At 36.9% G+C, this 18,332-nt stretch overlaps 2 protein-coding genes across 7 annotated transcripts; both read right to left on the bottom strand.

The window, feature by feature from the left end:
* Window positions 1–247: 247 nt before the first annotated feature.
* LOC121320748 (popeye domain-containing 2-like) lies at window positions 248–7,093 on the bottom strand. 3 transcript variants are annotated; one of them, XM_041259341.1, is made up of 4 exons: window positions 6,295–7,084; window positions 4,376–4,484; window positions 3,037–3,421; window positions 248–501 (listed from the first exon to the last, which is right to left on the bottom strand). In XM_041259341.1, the coding sequence occupies exons 1-4, from the start codon at window positions 6,786–6,788 to the stop codon at window positions 416–418; spliced, it is 1,074 nt and encodes a 357-aa protein (XP_041115275.1). In that variant the 5' UTR covers window positions 6,789–7,084; the 3' UTR covers window positions 248–415. The 3 variants fall into 3 exon arrangements, with proteins under 3 accessions (XP_041115275.1, XP_041115273.1, XP_041115274.1); XM_041259339.1 differs by having other exon boundaries at window positions 413–501; window positions 2,901–3,421; window positions 6,295–7,093; XM_041259340.1 differs by having other exon boundaries at window positions 414–501; window positions 2,920–3,421; window positions 6,295–7,093.
* Window positions 7,094–12,090: 4,997 nt separating this feature from the next.
* Window positions 12,091–17,525, bottom strand: LOC121320750 (cytochrome c oxidase copper chaperone-like). Of its 4 annotated transcripts, none has more exons than XM_041259344.1 (4): window positions 17,454–17,525; window positions 16,068–16,193; window positions 14,367–14,488; window positions 12,091–12,212 (listed from the first exon to the last, which is right to left on the bottom strand). In XM_041259344.1, the coding sequence occupies exons 2-3, from the start codon at window positions 16,190–16,192 to the stop codon at window positions 14,404–14,406; spliced, it is 210 nt and encodes a 69-aa protein (XP_041115278.1). In that variant the 5' UTR covers window position 16,193; window positions 17,454–17,525; the 3' UTR covers window positions 12,091–12,212; window positions 14,367–14,403. The 4 variants fall into 4 exon arrangements, with proteins under 4 accessions (XP_041115278.1, XP_041115277.1, XP_041115276.1 ...); XM_041259343.1 differs by lacking the exon at window positions 17,454–17,525 and adding an exon at window positions 17,333–17,447; XM_041259342.1 differs by lacking the exon at window positions 17,454–17,525 and adding an exon at window positions 17,122–17,291.
* Between the last annotated feature and the right edge of the window lie 807 nt (window positions 17,526–18,332).

Raw genomic sequence — 18,332 nt, forward strand, 5'->3', positions numbered from 1 at the left:
GGAATCTTAGAAGGATAACAAACTTATATTAAAAACAGCAGATATAAACCTTAATATGGTTTTAATTTCCCCTGAAACAGTCAGTGCCAAATTGAGCTGAAGAATTCATAAACATTATAACAATAAGCAGTTTTCCGGGCCTCGATACCAGCAATATATTTCTTACTGTACACCTTTATTCTGAAATAAATAACTACAAGCACGCGTTCAATGTTTCCTTTAATGTTATATACTTGTGCCATTTTTCTAGTTCTTCAAGTAAATTAAACTGAAGAATTAGAGACAACTGTGCAGGGGTGCAGTTAAAGCTCATTGATGTTGAGATACTGTGGAAATGATTTGTGAGGTTGTGCAACTCTTCTGCCCTCAGTAAAAGCAGACGTCCATCTGCGTGTCTTGGTCGGGTTGGTGGGTCTCATAGCTCCGGGGTTTCATTAGGAGCCAGAGGAGCCCGTCTTCTCTGAAAACGGTTTGGAAAGCTTCCTGGTGGCCTTTCACCAGCTACAGATGAGAAAAAACTGGTTAGCTTACTTTAATGTAATGTGATGCAAAACATTGTGTAGTGTTTAGAACAATCTCGTTATTCACTATTGTTGTCTCCTACAGTGTGTATATTCAGCTTCTTCAGTCTTATCGTCGGTGTGATAATGACATGTCCTGGGTTATTTATCCACAGGGAATGCAGCCTAATGCATTCCATACATAATATTTTTAGGAGCTCCTAGTAATTGGGGTATTTTTTTTTCCTGCTGAACAGATGCAAATTATGACCATAAGGAATTAGTTGAATTCCCCAGATGATTAATGACCCTGAACATGTGAATAAATCACTGAAGCAATTGCAATTGAAATGGCAAAAAAGGTATTTTATAGCGCAGGAGACACCAACAGTAAGTAATACTTTTTGAGCTCTATTCAGTACAACATTCAACACAGCAGCTGCAAAGCAAATATAGCTTCAAACAGTGTATTTTCTGTTCTGCATCTGCATCATGCAATCAAGAGATCACTATGAACTAGAAATTAATTGTGGGGAAAAAATCACTGGTCAACAATAATAGGTTTGTGATTACTGTTACATGTATTCAGTAAAATGGTAACAGATATATGAAGACAGTCGAATAAGATCTTGTCAAAGAAACACATATAAAAATAAAGGAAGAAAATCTAAATCTAGTGCCATTTTAAGACGCATAAGGAAGCAGTAACAATGCACCATTGCAGAACTGAAGAACATATTTATTTCAGACTTAGTGTCACTAAATGGTTAGTCAATCGTTAGTATTGAAGACCAGCTCAGGAAGTTGGGTCAAACTGAGATCACTATTTTTAAATCATTATATAATGTGTGGTCATATAGTCATAATAGCCAAAATTGAAGAACGCTTCATACCTTTGATACCTTTATTGGGCTAGATTTCAACCAGATGCCGGGGTTTTTATGAGCAATTACAGACCTGATGTATTCCCTTTAAATGTATTACCTCATTTACACCTTGTTAGTCAGGCTTGCACCAGCGCTTTGCTTTCCAGTGCCAGCCTGAAATCTATCCTCAGACTTTCCAGTCTAGGCGACAGTCTGGGGTTGTCTGCATCAATCTAGCAAATTCATGTGGCACTGGGATTCCTAACACAGGCACATCCAATGCACAGTCTAAAATGTGTTGCGAATTCTGTGCCTAGTATTGACTGAGATCTTAACCGCTGTACAAAAAAGACAGGTTTGTTTGTACAAACAGTTACAGATTACAGATTGCCTCCCTTGGATTAACTTAGATATCTGCACTGCAGTCACCCATCTCTAATCTTTTATCTTTCCCCTGCATATCTTATCGTGCCTGCACTACACAAGCACTCAATCCTGCAGAAACATATGAAGGACACATTTCTGGGACCACACTTGCATTGTAAAGCTTCACGAATCAACAAGAAATGATTCCTGTTCTAAAACTCTTCACTTACATGAACCTACAGTAAGCAGTAGTGACACCCAGCATTTACTATCAACGCTAAGGGTCACACACGGTCCTTTATCCAAACCCCTGTTTATACAAATTTTACATTCTAACAAAATTCATATATGCCATTTTTACTGCCGTACCAAGTGACTCTGGATAGCAGGCAAATAATCTTACTTACTAAAACTAAAATCAAAGACTAAAGAATCATGAATTATGTAAGCTAAACAAGGGAAGAGACCTATGTTGTAGCTTCAGTTCTACTGCATTAAAATAACACTGGCCCTAACACCGCTGGGTCTAGAACCAAGATTAAATTGGTGGCCTTTTTAAATACCCAAATTATTCTGTTAACTATTGATGGCAAGCACAGCTGTGTACAAGTGTTAACAGCTGCTGAATATGTGATCTCTTCTTTCACAAGCCCTGTTGAAAACAATATTTAAAGGTCACTTGAATGACCTTTAAATGTTCCCGTAATCAGTCTCAGAATCCAGGAACACACTCAACGTGCAATCTGGGCAAATGGGGTTTTAGAGTTCTCCTATAAGGCTATACCTGCGGGTTCAAATATTGCCTGCAGTTAATGCTAAGCATACTCTAAGTGACATTTAAGTAAAAATGCCAGAACACACATCTGAACAAAATGAGCATGAGCTGTTGGTGGCAGTATTCCTATCTGAAATGCTTGGTTAGAACGTGTCTGAATTGATTTTACTTTGTTAATTTTTTGCACAATTGCCCACAAAAATGATTCAGCAGTTAATAGCATTTGCAGTCTGAAACTCTCTTGGTAGCATAACCCAGTGTTATATTAAACTGCACAGGACAACATCCTTGTTAGCAAACGTTAATGTTAGCAGAAGCATAAATCAAAGCCAGATTAGTAACAGTGTATTAGAAAGGTTTACTTATTTCCTTTTGAGCAGGCAGTGTACTTACATGTGACTTAATAACTGACCATAGTGTTAGCTCCTATAAAACCTCTATTTCAAATAATCTCTTTCACTCCCATATTCCATAAAGGATCCCGTCATATCTGCAAAGTCATCCAATACCAGACTGGAAGAATCCTCACCAGGCAGCTCGGTGTCTGTCAGCCAGTGGTCCTGGGATGGATTGCTAGAATGGGGCAGGGGAGCAGCTGCCTTTCTAGACGTAGACAGTGGCAGTGTCATTTGTTCGTCTGGCGTGATGGCATCTCCTTGCTCGTGGCCCTTCTCACAATCTGTATCGCTACTGGAAGGGGCCAGGACATGGTAAAGGCTGGGCAGGCGAATGTCAAAGCGGATGCCACTCTTGACAAATAGCTTGTCATTGAGGGAGTAGAGCTTGTCAGTGATGTCATTCCCCAGCATGACAGAGAAAAGGCGAGCAATGTATCGCTCTCTGGACAGTAAGAGGTAGAGTTTTCGTCTCCTCCAGGTTATGTAGCGACAGTCTGTCTCTGCCGTCAAGGTCACCTAGAGATTGTGCATAGGGCTTCGGTCAGAAGTGTTTTTTTCTGAAGGTAAAAAATCATACAAGGTAGCTAAACATGAAAACATTTACATCTGAAATGTGATCCTACTGTAATTAATGCCCAGAAGTACACTTAAACTACTGTGTGTCATTAAATCAAGGTAACTTCCAACACCCGCATCATCTATATGTCATCGCCTACAATATCAAACATCCAACAGTTCTTCTTAGTCTCTTCCGTTTAGTTTTGCCTGTTAAAATATTAAATAATTAAGAATCAGATTTTAAATTTGTGTGCTCTCTAATCGGTAATTAAGCCATGAATTTGGATATGTAGTTTTAAGAAAGAAAACTGTTCTGCTAGCATTTTAATAATTCTCTTTGTGTCAAATACATATTGTTGTGAGGGTATTGTGCTGAAGAATCTCACTGTCACTGGAAATAGAGGTTGCAGTAGTCGGCAATCTGTTTATTCAATAGTTCACCACATTGGAGTGTCTGCTAAAGTTTAAAATACACAGTTACAAATACACAAGGAGACCTGGTGGTACAGTGGTTAAAGAAAGGGGTTTGTTACCAGGAGGTTCCCACTGACTCACTGTGTGTGACTGTGAACAAGTCACTTAACCTCCCTGTGTTCCGTTCTTTGGAAGAGACGTAAAAACTGAGGACCTATTGTAAGTGACTCTGCAGCAGCAGTTATGCTACACAGTTCACACCATAGTCTCTGTAAGTCACTTTGGATAAAAACTCTGCTAAATGACTAATTATTATTATTATTATTATTATTATTATTATTATTATTATTATTATAATAATAATAATAATAATAATAATAATAATAATAATAATAATAATAATAATAATAATAATAATAATAACAACCAAGAATGTTCAATCTTATGTTGATTGTGACCATTTCATCTTTAATCTTCATCTTTCTCAGTGATATTTACCTGGAAAATGCCCTCTTCTGTGGGTCGCAGAGACTCCCACTCTGGAGAGTCAATAAACTGGTATGGGAAAATATAGTGGAGAAACTGGCCTTCCAAGGAAACCCGGATCCTGAGAGAAAAAGTAACAGTGTGCTTCAGTTAAACTGTATCGAAAGCTTTTTTATAGTACAGTATATACTTTGCTGTGTATAATGTCTAATCTTGGAACATTTCACCCATGTCAGAATGGAAAAATGTCATATTTATGTAAATATACATTATATTATATAATAGTAAATAACAATAAAATAAAACATATGCTATAATAGTAAATATATATGATTCTTGCTTGGCTCTTTTATTCAGTTTTATTTTCCAAAAGGGTAAATACCTGAACCTCTTCAATCATTTCCAATGTTCCTCAAAATGTGGCAGCCATTTGCAATATCATTAATCTAACCATCAAGGTTAATAAGTTAGCCTAGTTACCATTAATTGAAGTTCCCTCGTCATACCCACCACTCAATGTTGTTTTCACAAAGTGTCTGAAAGCTGGCTGCTACTGTCAGTAGTGAATAAGATATATCCAGATTCAAAACCAAGTCTTTTGAGTTCCGGGATACTGAGGCACTGAATGAAATTCCATTGCCAAGACATACATTCAATTGTATAAACCATATTATAAGACTCATTAGGTTTCACATCCAGCCACTTAGCATAAACAAAACATAGTCATCAGTAGCTGAAATCTGCAAAGCAACACACTACGCCAACAGAAATCAAACATGGAGTGAAATATGTATTTTCTCTTAATAATCAAAATATAACTGCAAAAGCAGATAGTCAGGGAACAATACTGAAAGCTAGGCAAAATAAAACTGCAAAAATCATGTGACCTTGAAAAAATACTTCAAAAGGGATATGTTTTACCCTTGTAAATTCTGTCTCTTATCAACAAATGGGGAATAGTTAACACCATTCAATAGAGAAGGTTACTTTTTTTGTTTTGATGTGATATATGACAGGCACCTCAAGGGTCTTCAAAAAATAAACTTTTGTCACAACGTGCTAAAATGATCTAGGATGAGCAACAGTAACATACTTCCTGAAAGTAAGGCAAGCAAACCGAGCACTTTCTTTAACTTAGTGTGGTACCAGACTTCACGTTGAGAAAACATCTGCTGGGCTATAACATGTGTTTTTTTTTTTTGTTTTCATATTTGAGACTCTGTTATCTGCAATCCCTTTAAGGACCATTTGTCTGTGGTGAGCATTCAGATGAATATTTTTAGACAGTCCTTTGACAGGATGTTATAAACCGGGTTGACTGGGTTACACTGTATCAAATGCATTTATTTTTTAAAGTACATCCAATTTTTTCATGGAGTGTTACAATTTTCCACAAAAAAAGGGTGTTCAAATTACCAACAAACTCCCATAAGGTTACTTGACATACATGCCCATGAGTGAAATTAACATCGTACTCAATACATGCTGGTGTAGCATTCTGTTCAGATAGCAATTATTTGAAAATGGAGGAAAGAAGTTCTAACTTTACAGTTTTAATCAAGTAAATGTAGCTTAGAAACACACTGTAATTTGGAACCGTGTGATTTTCCCTTCAGTATTTTTTTGAACACGTTAGGAACACTTTCACTTACAGCAGGATCATCAAAAAGAAATTAAGCTTATAATATTCTCTTTTTAATTTATTCAAGGTAAGTTTCATGCATCCTGTGCTCAGTGCACAAACTGAAACTGGAAACGGCACCATGTTTATTGTTTGCTACAGTGTGAACAGCAGTTAATCAGAAATGTCAGAAATTCCCAAATTATACCTGGCAAAAACTGGAGCACTGAATACCAAATATACTCAATAAAGTACTGTATCTTTCAGCATTCGTTTTATGCGTTTTAATGCTAAGAAACTTGCCACCTACCTCCCCGAGAGAAGGAAGGAGAGCTTGTCGATGGGGGTCTTCCCTTCCACGGCGTAGTTCTGGTCCTTTGCCAGGAACAAGGCCTGGCTTTCACAACCCTTCACAATCTCCTTGAAGACAGGGATGGGCACCTCCAGGGGCAGGTAGATGCACTTGTAAAGGCTGTCAAACTCCTCCTCAAAGATGTCCTTACGCAGCCGGTAGACCAGGTGAACCAACTGCAGGAGACAGAGGAGCAGCAGGAAGAGACTCCAGGAGAAAATGTCTGCCCCACAAGCCTCTAACCAGCCCCACAAGGCATAGCACAAGAAGCCAGGAGCCAGCAGGCTGTAGATGTAAATGGTACCGAACACCCCGCTGCCCCCCATGTAGCCCAGTGTGAAGATGATATTCCCCAACTGGTATATTGCGCCTTCTGTGCCATTGTTCCACTCTGTGCACAGGGAATGCCCGTACATCATGGTCTCAAACAATGTTAAGTTGTCTTTCCACATCTCTTCTTGTTTCAAAATTAAAGCTTAAAAAAAAATTAATCCACTTAGAAAAGTAAAAGTTTTCTCTGCAAGTATTAAAAAACTAGTTATATTATATTTTGGACACAAAAAAAGATCAGGTTTTCTCCCTTTCCTTGGTGCTGGTGAGTTTCAAATCAAATTTAAAAAGAAAACACGATTGACTTAATTAGCCTCTGGAAAGACTTAGGAAACTAATTGAGGTTTCTCTCTCCGTTTGTTTCCTTCTCTTTCGCTCTCGCCCTCCCTCTCCCTCCTTCTCTCTCTCTCTTTCTTGTTCTTCACAGTGTTTAATTTGGAATGCACATCCCTTGGCATCACTGAGTGGAGTGAGACACCAGAAGGATAACCATGTTTGGAATTGAAATCCAAGGAGGAATGAGCCATGGATAGAAAGCAGACAGGCCACTTAACATAACATCGCTTTGCAGAGGTGATAAGACATGGTGGGGCAACCTATGCCTGTTCAATCAGCCCTGATTTGGTGTGTCCTGTCCTAGAGGGCAAACTAGATTATTGATTATCTCCACAAAGCAAACAGAAAATTGTGCAATAGGTGACTAGTGTTCATGAGCTGCTTTTGTTATGGAACGGGGAGGCAAGGGGGACACTGACCCTTTCTAAAATGCTGCAATAGATAGGATTACACAGTGAGTCAGGTTTCAGATCTAACCCATTGCAATGCTTAACATGCCAAATCCTGGTAGTCATTCAGAGTTAAAAGGGTAGTCATGCATTTAGAGGATAGCATGAAGCATTGTTATTAATTCATGTTCAAACAGCCTTATCACTGATCTACTGTTGTCAGGATAGCAGGTCTGCGCAGCTGCTTTCCAATACAGCTGCCTTTTGTGTGAGCCCAGTGGCAGCTATTTCTGTGCTAAGTAAAGCATGCTAAAGTACTCTTGCAAACCTGTCGGTAAGTCTAACAGTATGCTTTTGTTACTTGCAGTTATGTATGCTTATATTGTACAATAATAAAATTTGATAGATTTTGGAAAGGGTCTGCTGAAGTAAAAGCTTAGACGATTAGATCAAATACTGTAGATCTGAATCTGCTCTGAATTTGGATAGAGGTGCATACCTCAAGCTAGAAGTGAGTGCAGTCAGTCATGAATGTATCCTTAGTTGTTAGACCATGCAGCAATGTTGCACACTTGCAGGGAGGTGAAGGTGCTGAAGAGGAGGAATGACATTCCAATCCACCCGCTGCTGTGCATGCCTTAGCTTACAAAATTATTGAGATATCAGGGTGGCTGTCCTCTAGTCCAGATGCATTGGATTGGAGAGTAGGCAGGTAATCACCTATTTGGTACTGATCACAGCTCTCTCTGTTGTTACCTAATGTGAGATCACTCAGGGAATCTATCTCCCTGCAGTTCTATACAAAATCAAAACATGACGGTACAATTCTGCATGTCAATGCACCTGCTCACAGAACTACACATGTGAAAGTCTGATTTGAAAAACATAACGCCATTTTCCTGTACCGGTCATTCACTGGCCCTTTATGGTACTGGTTAGGAAATACAAGCCCACTGTATAGTACAATTGTACATTGATTTAGAATGTAGTGCCCTACATTGTTTCAAGTGTTCAAGAGAATAGATCAAATAATGATGGCAAAAATCTGGTTAGTCATTAGCAACACTTCAAAACACTTCAAAAGGGAAAGTTCTAGCTCCCAATTCTCAGCAACAATAAGATACATCACTGTGTTCATTGTTGTAAAAAACAGGACTGAACTGACAGAATGTCATTCTTGGACTGCAAGGTACCCAATTAACTGCTTAAATATAACTAAAAAAGCTGATGATCTTCTGCTCAGGAAGCCTTCAAGCATACTATATATCTAGAGGTCCATCATAACCTCAATAAAAATACCAAGAGAGGCACTGAGTTATATTTAACACAAAATAACTTAAAATAGATTTTTAAAAAATAGCAATTAGGAAATATAATTACTTGGTTATTATGCACAAAGGAACAGTGTCCAAAAATAGCTTTAAAAGTGGCACATATTGTTTAAATCCTCAGTGATCTGAGTGGCATTTCTTTTGTGTCATGGGATTTTTGAAAAGTCATTATGAGCATCATATTTTCTGCTTGTAACTTTTAACAGTTAATAACAGACTATGTGCTGTTCGACTTACAGTGCCTATAGAAATTCTACATCCCCTTTCAAATTTTTCACCTTTTGTTGCCTTATAGCCTGGAATAAAAATCCATTAAAATAGCTTTTTTTTTTTTTTATTTATCTACGCATCCTACCCCACAACTTTCAAGTGAAAAATATATTCTAGAAATTTGTAGAAAATGTATTAAAAATAAAAACTGAAATAACTTGGTTGGATAAGTGTCCACCCCCCCTTTATAATAGCAATCATAAATTAGCTTGGTGTAACCAATCACCTTCAAAATCACACACCAAGTTAAGTGGCTTCCACCTGTGTTAAATTGTACTGATTCACATAATTTCAGGATAAATTCATCAGTTCCTGTAGGTTCCCTCAAAGCAAAGACTCAACCATGAGCACCAAGGCGCATTCAAAAGAACTCTGGGACAAAGTTGTTGAAAGGCACAGATCAGGGCATGGGTATAGAAAAATATCAAAGGCCTTAAATATCCCTTGGAGCATGGTCAAGATGATTATTAAGACATGGAAGGTGTCTGGCACCACAAAGACCCTGCCTAGATCAGGCTGTCCCTCCAAACTGGATGACCGAGCAAGGAGACTAATCAGAGAGGCTACCAAGAGGCCAATGGCAACTTTGCAAGAGCTACAGGCTTTTATGGCCAAGACTGGTCAAAGTGTGCATGCGACAACAATATCCCAAGCACTCCACAAATCTGGCCTGTATGGTAGTGTAGCAAGAATGAAGCCATTGCTCAAGAAAGCCCACCTTGAATCCCATCTGAAGTATGCAAAAAAACACTCAGGAGATTCTGTAGCCATGTGGAAAAAAGTTTTGTGGTCTGACGAAACTAAAATGGAACTTTTTGGCCTAAATGCAAAGCGTTATGTTTGGCACATACCCAACACAGTGCATCACCCAAAGAACACCATCCCTACTGTGAAGCATGGTGGTGGCATGGGGATGTTTCCCATCGGCAGTGATTGGAGCACTTGTCAGGATAGAAGGGAAAATGAATGGAGCAAAGTACAGAGAAGTCCTTGAGGAAAACCAGCTGCCTTCTGCAAGAAAGCTGAAACTGGGATGTAAGTTCACCTTTCAGCATGACAACGACCCAAAGCACACAGCCAAAGCTACATTGTAGTGGCTAAGGTACAAAAAGATAAATGTCCTTGAGTGGCCCTGTCAGAGCCCTGACCTAAATCCAATCAAATATTTGTGGCATGACTTGAAGATTGCTGTCCATCAACGCTCCCCAAGGAACTTTACAGAGCTTGAACAGTTTTGTAAAGAAGAATGGTCAAATGTTGCCAAATCTAAGTGTGCAAAGTTGGTAGAGACCTATCCCAACAGAATCACAGCTGTAATTGCTGCCAAAGGTGCTTTCACCAAGTATTAACTCAGGGGGGTGGAGACTTATCCAATTATGTTTCAGTTTTGTATTTTTAGTATTTAATTTTTTTCTCAATAAAAACTTTTTTTCCCCTTAACAGTGTGGAGTATGGTGTGTAAACAACCCTCATTTAAATGCATGAAACTCTGAGGCACTGACACAATGTGAAAAAAGTTCAAGGGGGTGTAGATTTTCTATAGGCACTGCAAATAGACAAAAGTGTAAGTTATCACGTTATCCAAATACAATGTACATACAACTGTGAATTAATACAAACATTTTAAAAACAACAATAGTCAAATAAATGAAGTGCCATATGGTCAACTGAATGTATATGTCTATCTCTACGTCACACATGGATTATGATGAAACTTAAAAATGTGTCTTCGGCACAAGCTTAGGTTCAAATAATTGGAATTGTGTTTTTCAAACGTTCTTACCTTTGCACACAGTATACAGAGGCCATGGTGATACTATTTCTAAATTGACTGCATTGGGAGATGGATGTTATAACATGCGTGCCTCTTTTTGATTAAAAAGCCTTAACCCCATAGACTTCAGGCGATTGTAAGCAGTGCCTCAGTTGCATTGCTCATCCTAAAAAGTGAGATATCTTTTAAAGGTCAAACTCCTGCACACGTTAAGTGCCTTTCACTGCATGAGAACTATACAATCTATTAACAGCCATGCAGGGCAGCAAAGAAATGTTGGCTATGGCCCATGAATGCATTCTGATAGTCAAAATTCCCCCATTGATGTTAAAAAAAAAATGCAAAGAGTTCTGATTACCAGTGTTGACTTGAGAGTGCCTGTTCTATTTAAAGCCAGAGCATGTTCTGCACCAGCAGCTGCTGATGGCATCCAGACCCCTGGGACAGAACTTAAAGGCAACAAGTCTTGTATGTATGGAGTGACAGCCATACATTCTACTGTTCCTGTATTAAAAGTCTACTAGAATTTTCACAATTACACAAAAACACTGCAATTCTAATGTACACAATATACAGTAATAAAAACTGAGAAAAGCATGCGATTGCATCTTTTTAATCAGTATTTATCATTTTGTTTACGCAATGTAACAAGAGATTTCAAGATGGCGGAAAACACAGCACTTGCGTTGTTTTTGGATGAATTTATGGAAGATTGTGCAGTAAATCTGCTGTTTAATGCCTCTATTGTACTTGCTTTGAGAGCCAACATCATGGCTTTAGCAGCAGTGAATTCAAACACATGCAAGAGTCCCGTACGGATCGAACACTACATTGAGAGGCTATAGGGGTTGAATGCACAGCACAAAGCAAAAGACCATATTGCCAGTTTATTGGCCTATGGATATAAATGTTTGTTTAATCAGTACAGAGGGGAGGGGGCTCATCTGAATGCAGGGTAATACATTTCCCAACATCCTCTACACTCGTCTGTTTGAACTAGAGCGATTTATTTTATTCAAATTTTTCTTCCCTGGGGGTCTCCAAAATAATTTGTACAAACAGGAAAGTCATGTTAAGAAGTAATTTTCAATAAGTGACTGCTAAATTTGGCTGGGACCATGTAGAAAATTCAGTATCAGGAAATGTGTTTAATCCGAGTTTGTTCTAATGAGAATTGACTGTATGTAGCTTTATAAAATTCAGGAAAAAAATGTATACAATTAAACAAGACAAGAATGTTTAGCTAGGTCTTTTTATAAAAACATTTTGTGTAAGGAAATATCAGAATACTATGCAAGAAAAAAAAATGGTTAGAAACATTTTATTCCAGAAAGATCAGTTATTTTTTTATTTCATTCTTTGACACAAAATCTTCCACAGTGCAGAAATCAATTATTTCAGTAGGTAATCCCAGAATCTCACAGCTACCCAGCCAGCAGGAACGCACTGGAAGAAAAACAAACACAAACATTAGATTTTCCGGATTTAAACTCCTATTCATTTCACATAACATCCATTAAGATTCTAACGTCTCAGGTGTTAACAATCGCCAATATAAATTACAATACCTTATAAATCACATGTCACATTTTGAAATTACTTTTGTTAAAAAAAATAGAATAAAAAATAAATAAAAACGGGTAGAAACAAGGTGTCCCTACATTCTAACTGTGCAGAAGATCCTTCTTTCCTTTTCGTTTGTGAACTTTGCCAGGACCTTCCCACAATCACACAATCAAGCTCCTTCCAGTGAGGTCCCTCCAGTAAATATAATGTAATATATACAGTGGTTTGCAGAAGTATTCACACCCCCCCATATATATATATATATATATATATATATATATATATATATATATATATATATATATATATATATATATATATATATATATATATATATATATATATATCATAATATACCAGTAAAGGTACGTTTACCACAGGTTGAAAAGCACTGGTCTAGCCGGTCAAGTCGAGTGGCTTTAAGATGTTCGATTTTAGCAAAAAGGGATTCGAAGAGTAATTGAATCCTGAAAATGGATTTGGGTAATATTGAGAACAGGGTAACCCAGATACATGAGCTGAGTACCCATGTCATGGTCTCTCTGTCTCTTTCTCTCTCTCTCTGACTTTTCTTACAATATTATAGAAAAATGGAATGTACAATAAATGTTAATTAAAATTAAGATTTTTTTTATTTAACATTTGCAATCAAAGAAACAAAATGTTACTGCAAAAGTCTACCGGAAACTACAATAGTAATGCTGTATTTCATGTTAGATTTCAAAATGTATTTTCAATTTTTGTAAAACTACAAAGCAATATGTAATTCAATATGTTGATGTAACATTATAGGTTTTGTATGACTTTATGAAACAAAAATAGTTAACTCTACAGGGTGTGATGCAAAACATTTGGCCGCAGCTGTAATGCCCCCCACATAATCTATACTCAAAAAATACTGATTTGTTCATCAGCTTAGCAAAGAAACGTACAATACGTTGCTGACAGCAAGTAGCCTCCCACTGAAATGTAAGAAAAGACTTTACAGCCAGTTACTTAGTACAAAATATTAGGGAACTACAGAAATGATTAAAAAAAAAAAAAAAGGCAGAAAAGACAACAGTATCAAACCAGCTTCAGGAAGCATGCTTATCAGGGGCGATGTATAAAATGTGATCTGCTTATGCTTGGGTCAAAAACTTCAGGGTGCTTGGACACCTTCGTAGACAAGTTTCATTCAAGAGTTGTCATGTCAAGCGTGTGTTGTCACCAGTTGGCTGTGACTGGTTAATCTACTGATGATACCGTGCAGCAGGCAGAAAAAAATCTCAGCATCACAGTGGGACTAGCGGTACAGTCCCGCGGTGACCTGTCCAACACCATAATAAAGCAATGGCAGCGATACAGGCGGCAAAATGCCTCGCGTGCCGCGCAACGTCTGTCTGTTCTGGGCTTTACTGTGTTTCATTGACGGGTGGAGCATTTTCGTCATTCTGGTATCGCCGTCGCTCAAGAAAAGCATTTTGTTCCAAGGTAGATTAGTTATTCAATCTTCAAAGTACCAATTTTAAAGATACTGTCTGAAAGCAAGTGGTCTTTATCATTAAAATAGTTAAAACAATGTACTGTAAAACAAGAAAAATTTCACGAGGAAGAAAGGTTTGCTAATTTCACGTTTATTAAAAATCCGCAAAATTAATGTGCAGTGAAATATATTATTCATACTTGTGACATACATTAAAAGAAAAAAAAGCGCAAACATTTATTGCAGCAAAAATAGACCTTGAAGACCATTAGCGAAATTAAGTTGCCATAAAAATATCCTGTTTTACAGTATTAAATATGGTGCTACGGAGAATGCTCTTCATGCTTTGCAACAGACAATGTTGAGCAGTTATCACAGTGAAATCAGCTGCTAGGAGTCATTTGGAAAGTAAAAACTCACAGGGAAATGCTCAGTGCTAACTGAAACAGCTGATTAGTGACGTTATTAGAGACAGCGGACAACTACTGGTCCTATACATTAACTAAGGTTAACATGTGAAAAGTCGTAAATGAATACAGTGTAAAGATATTAAATCTGTCAATACTCACCACAAACACAGACTCGCTTTCCCTTTGTGATCAATCATCAGACTTTGAATCCCAGTGACCTCATGCAATCTTTATGAGCTTCAATCAGATCCTTGCAACTTTCTTCTCCTCTCTCTATTATACTGCAACCCACAAAGAGAAGAATAGTTTTAGCAGCTGCATCAGCTTCTGAAATTGTTCCCTATTCCCATTTAGCATCAAAGTCACTGGTGTACTAGGAGATAATGTCTTCTATGTTGATGAAATTTGAGACTGTAGGGATGGGAAATAAGACTTCCATTACATAGCAGTTTGATACATTCCTGGTTTTACTAGGAGTTTAATACCACGCCTGAGCTTGTACTAAAACCTGGAATGCGTTAAACTGCTACTCAATAGGAGTCTTATTTCCATCCCTGCAGGGAATCAAAGGGCTTTTTGAGGTCCTTTGTTTTAGTAAAAACAAAAAAAAATAAGTGTGATGCAATGAACAGGCCTTTTGTTTATCTAAACTATGCAATAATCCAGAAGGGATCAAGTCAGACTGCAAAATAAGTGGAGGCTTAAAACCCCTGCCAGTAATTCATGCAATAATAAAGCATTGCATCCCAGTTCAGTAACTAACTAAAAACAAAAAAGTGCTGACAGTTCTCGTGAATTCATTGGACATTTGTCAGTCTAAAACAGAAAAAAAAAACTATGCAAACAACAGCACCCATACCTTTAAGCATTCAGTAATAACAGTACTAAAAACACGTTTCCCCGGGAAGCCTGTTTGATGATCTTAATTTGGTAGGGTTTTTCTTGGCTGTGTAGTTATTGATTTATTTAAAAAGCAACACATACAATTGCTGAATGTATTAAATGATTAAGTAAGATATTCAGTTTCTTTAACGTGCCGAGCAGTGCATTTTATACAACATATACTGTCGACACACTTTGGGGTTTGGAGTCATTTAAACATACTTGTGTTAAGTGGCTCACTGGTGTGTCTGTGAGAGGTTACCCAGAATGACCAGCTCAATACAACAATTAGTCATTTTAATACACAATAAGGCAATATCTGCATATATTCCAGACAGACTGCAGTCTTTACTTCCTTCTTCCTTCTTCCTGCTCCACCAATAAAAGCTCTAAATAAGCCTGTTTTATAGCGCTCTTAATGTCTACAGCTTTCATAACCACGTCTTTGTTTCACCCACTAGTCTACATTCCTCTGGTTACATTATTCTGTTTGATTGAAATCTTTATCACTTCAAGCAAAACAATTAGATGTTGTGGCTCTACAGGTGCCTGGACTCTCTGAAACTCAGTACATTCTCCAAAGAACGCTGTATTCAGTTCATACAACTACATTATACTATACCTAATCATGCAGTAAACTCAATCAACTGTCCCATAGATATCTCTCACTAATTTAAGTACAAAATGGTTATGTGAGTTTAAAGTTATTTATAAATGGTTACACACGTGTCTGCAGCTGCTAGCTAACACTGTTACAAACATTTCAATACAAGGTCTAAACAGTGCTCACATACCACAGTATATGTCCTTCTGAGTAACTTTCCCAAACTTGCCTTTGTCTTGTGGAAGGTCATAGAAGACTTTGTTTTAACCCTATCCCAAGACCACCTTAAGAAAATGAGAACACAGCAAACAAAATTTCACGTGTTTATAATCGAATCCTGTGGTAGAGTTACAATTATAATAAAACACAATTACCAGGCATCCCTTGTTTTCTTGGTCTCAGGACAGGCACAGCAGGGTTTAAGAGGCTTCTTTTCCAGAGGCTCCTCTGCATCTTGGGTCTTGGCAGACTCACAACTAGCAGCTGCTAAACTTGACATTCTGTTACAAAAGCAAATGACCATTATAGCATGTGTGCAGCGTAAAATGTCAAGTGACCTCCATGAAATGCTATAGAATAAACTAAGTAATGCAACGTCTGCCAAAATCAAACTGATGCAATCAGGTACAATCAACAATGCCATTTATCACTATACATTCATAATCCCCTAGTGCTCACGTTTGTCTAAATCCATAAGACAGCGCAACTTTTTTTTTTGGTTATGTAAGAAAAGCTTACTCTTTTATACTTCAATGATATTAGTACTGGCACCACCCTGCTCGCATTTACACAATTTCACAAGTGCTAGTTTCATAACCAGTAACTAAACGTGCTACAGAACGTTCTATTTTCTGGTAAAATAACATCATTTCGAGGGCTCAGAACCAGAGGGGCGTAAGTGAAATTTTGGTCAAAATTACATATTATATATTAAATTAAATCTCTTGACGACATCTGTCTAGTACCCAACTTAAGTTACAAACTGCACTGAATACAGTCTGAAAGTAATAGACAACTACAAAATCGAGGTAAACTTAGTGCCAGGAGGGCGTAACCAGCACACTAACACCCTCCTGACAGTGAGTGTTGCATTGTGGGATGGCTGAATGACAGCAGATGAGTCAAAATGGTTGAAAAAAAGCTATAAAATAAAGCTTTGTCTAAAACAATATCTAACTTTTGTGGATATTTTACTCAGTTAAATTTAAGATTCTAGCAATTAATTCACTACAGAACAAGAACCAAACCATGTCAACTGTAGAAAATCTTGTAAATTATATTTTACAATAATATTTTTCAAGCATAATTTATGAAATATGAATGCATATGTGAACATTTATATTTTAAAGACACATATTGATTTATTAATTATTATTAAATTGAAGAAAAACAAGTCTGGCATAGAACTAGCGAATAAACCGCACTTACCTGCAATGGGTATTCATTTCAGTGTGTTACTATGGGAAATCTAACTTTTAAGCAAAACTGCTTTCTTTTTTAAGCTGCAAATTCAAAAACATTTTAAACTCTAATTTTCTTCAAAATTATATTGACACTGTGCATGTACTGATAAATGGCAATTGAACACAATCAAAATCTTATTTTCGCTCTCCTGTAAAATTATGAAAATGACACTTACGCCCCTCTGGTTCTAAGCCCTCGATTTGGACAACTAACCAAAAAAGAATGTAAACAGAAAATAAAGTCAGTTTTAGTTAAATAAAATGCAGCATAGATTTCCTTAAAACGACCTCACTCACATGTCCTTCCTTGCTCAATGCCAGGAACTGCACACATACATTTGCAAAGATCCCCGGGAACTGTAGTTCTTTAGCTGACGTAACGAAAGAAAAAGGTGTGATTTGGATGAGACATAAAAATACAACTCCCATAATGCAATTATACGGAAATGCTGTAAAGTGACACATGCTGTAAAAAAAAAAAAAAAAAAAAAAAAAAAAAAAAAAAGTTGTAGATGGTCAGGACAGCCACTAAATTAAAGTGCACAGTGAAGCAATGTTTTAAATACAGCGAGTGTCAAGACCTATTGGATAGAGGTCTAGATCCCACGGAGAAACAGTAACCGTGTATCTCATTTTGCAGATTGAACTGCTTCTCCTCTTGTTTTATATTATTATGTATTAATTAATAAAAAAAAGTTACATTGTGGCGTTAATAAGAAATTTACCAACAAATATGTTCTAATGGCAATTTGTTATGATAACATAACAGACGATGATGAAGTCTATTGTTTAAAACGTTTTTCTGAATGTATTCATCTTTTTTAGTACAATTAAAAATGGTATGTCTGAATGTGTAAAGTTAATGAAATAAATAACAAAACAAAATCATGAAACACTTGTACTAGGCTTTTAATTTAGAGTAGATGTCTCTAGTCTCTGTAATGTATAACAATAAAATGGCGATTATATTAATAGACTTAATGTTTTATTAATTACTTTTCTGTTTTTATGGACAATTTTATCACGAGAGAAAATACTTCTTACTGAAAACAAGCAAAAAAAAACTTTGAAAAATAATCCAATAATAATAATAATAATAATAATAATAATAATAGGATCACTGGTTCTGCATGGAAAGAGTAGAGTGCTGCAGAATTTTTTTTAGTAATAAAATCT

The sequence above is a fragment of the Polyodon spathula genome, chromosome 9 (assembly GCF_017654505.1).
Source record: "Polyodon spathula isolate WHYD16114869_AA chromosome 9, ASM1765450v1, whole genome shotgun sequence".
Lineage (NCBI taxonomy): Eukaryota > Metazoa > Chordata > Actinopteri > Acipenseriformes > Polyodontidae > Polyodon > Polyodon spathula.

What these genes read in the sequence shown, in the direction of transcription:
- LOC121320750 (XM_041259342.1), bottom strand. An exon ending in AAGAAAACAAGGGATGCCTG is followed by an intron (nt 14,489 to 16,067) that starts GTAATTGTGTTT and finishes TGTGGGTTGCAG; the next exon opens with TATAATAGAGAGAGGAGAAG.
- LOC121320748 (XM_041259339.1), bottom strand. Translation starts at nt 6,788, where the DNA reads ATGTGGAAAGACAACTTAACATTGTTTGAGACCATGATGTACGGGCAT. An exon ending in TCCTTCCTTCTCTCGGGGAG is followed by an intron (nt 4,485 to 6,294) that starts GTAGGTGGCAAG and finishes TTTTTCTCTCAG; the next exon opens with GATCCGGGTTTCCTTGGAAG. An exon ending in CAGAAGAGGGCATTTTCCAG is followed by an intron (nt 3,422 to 4,375) that starts GTAAATATCACT and finishes CACAATCTCTAG; the next exon opens with GTGACCTTGACGGCAGAGAC.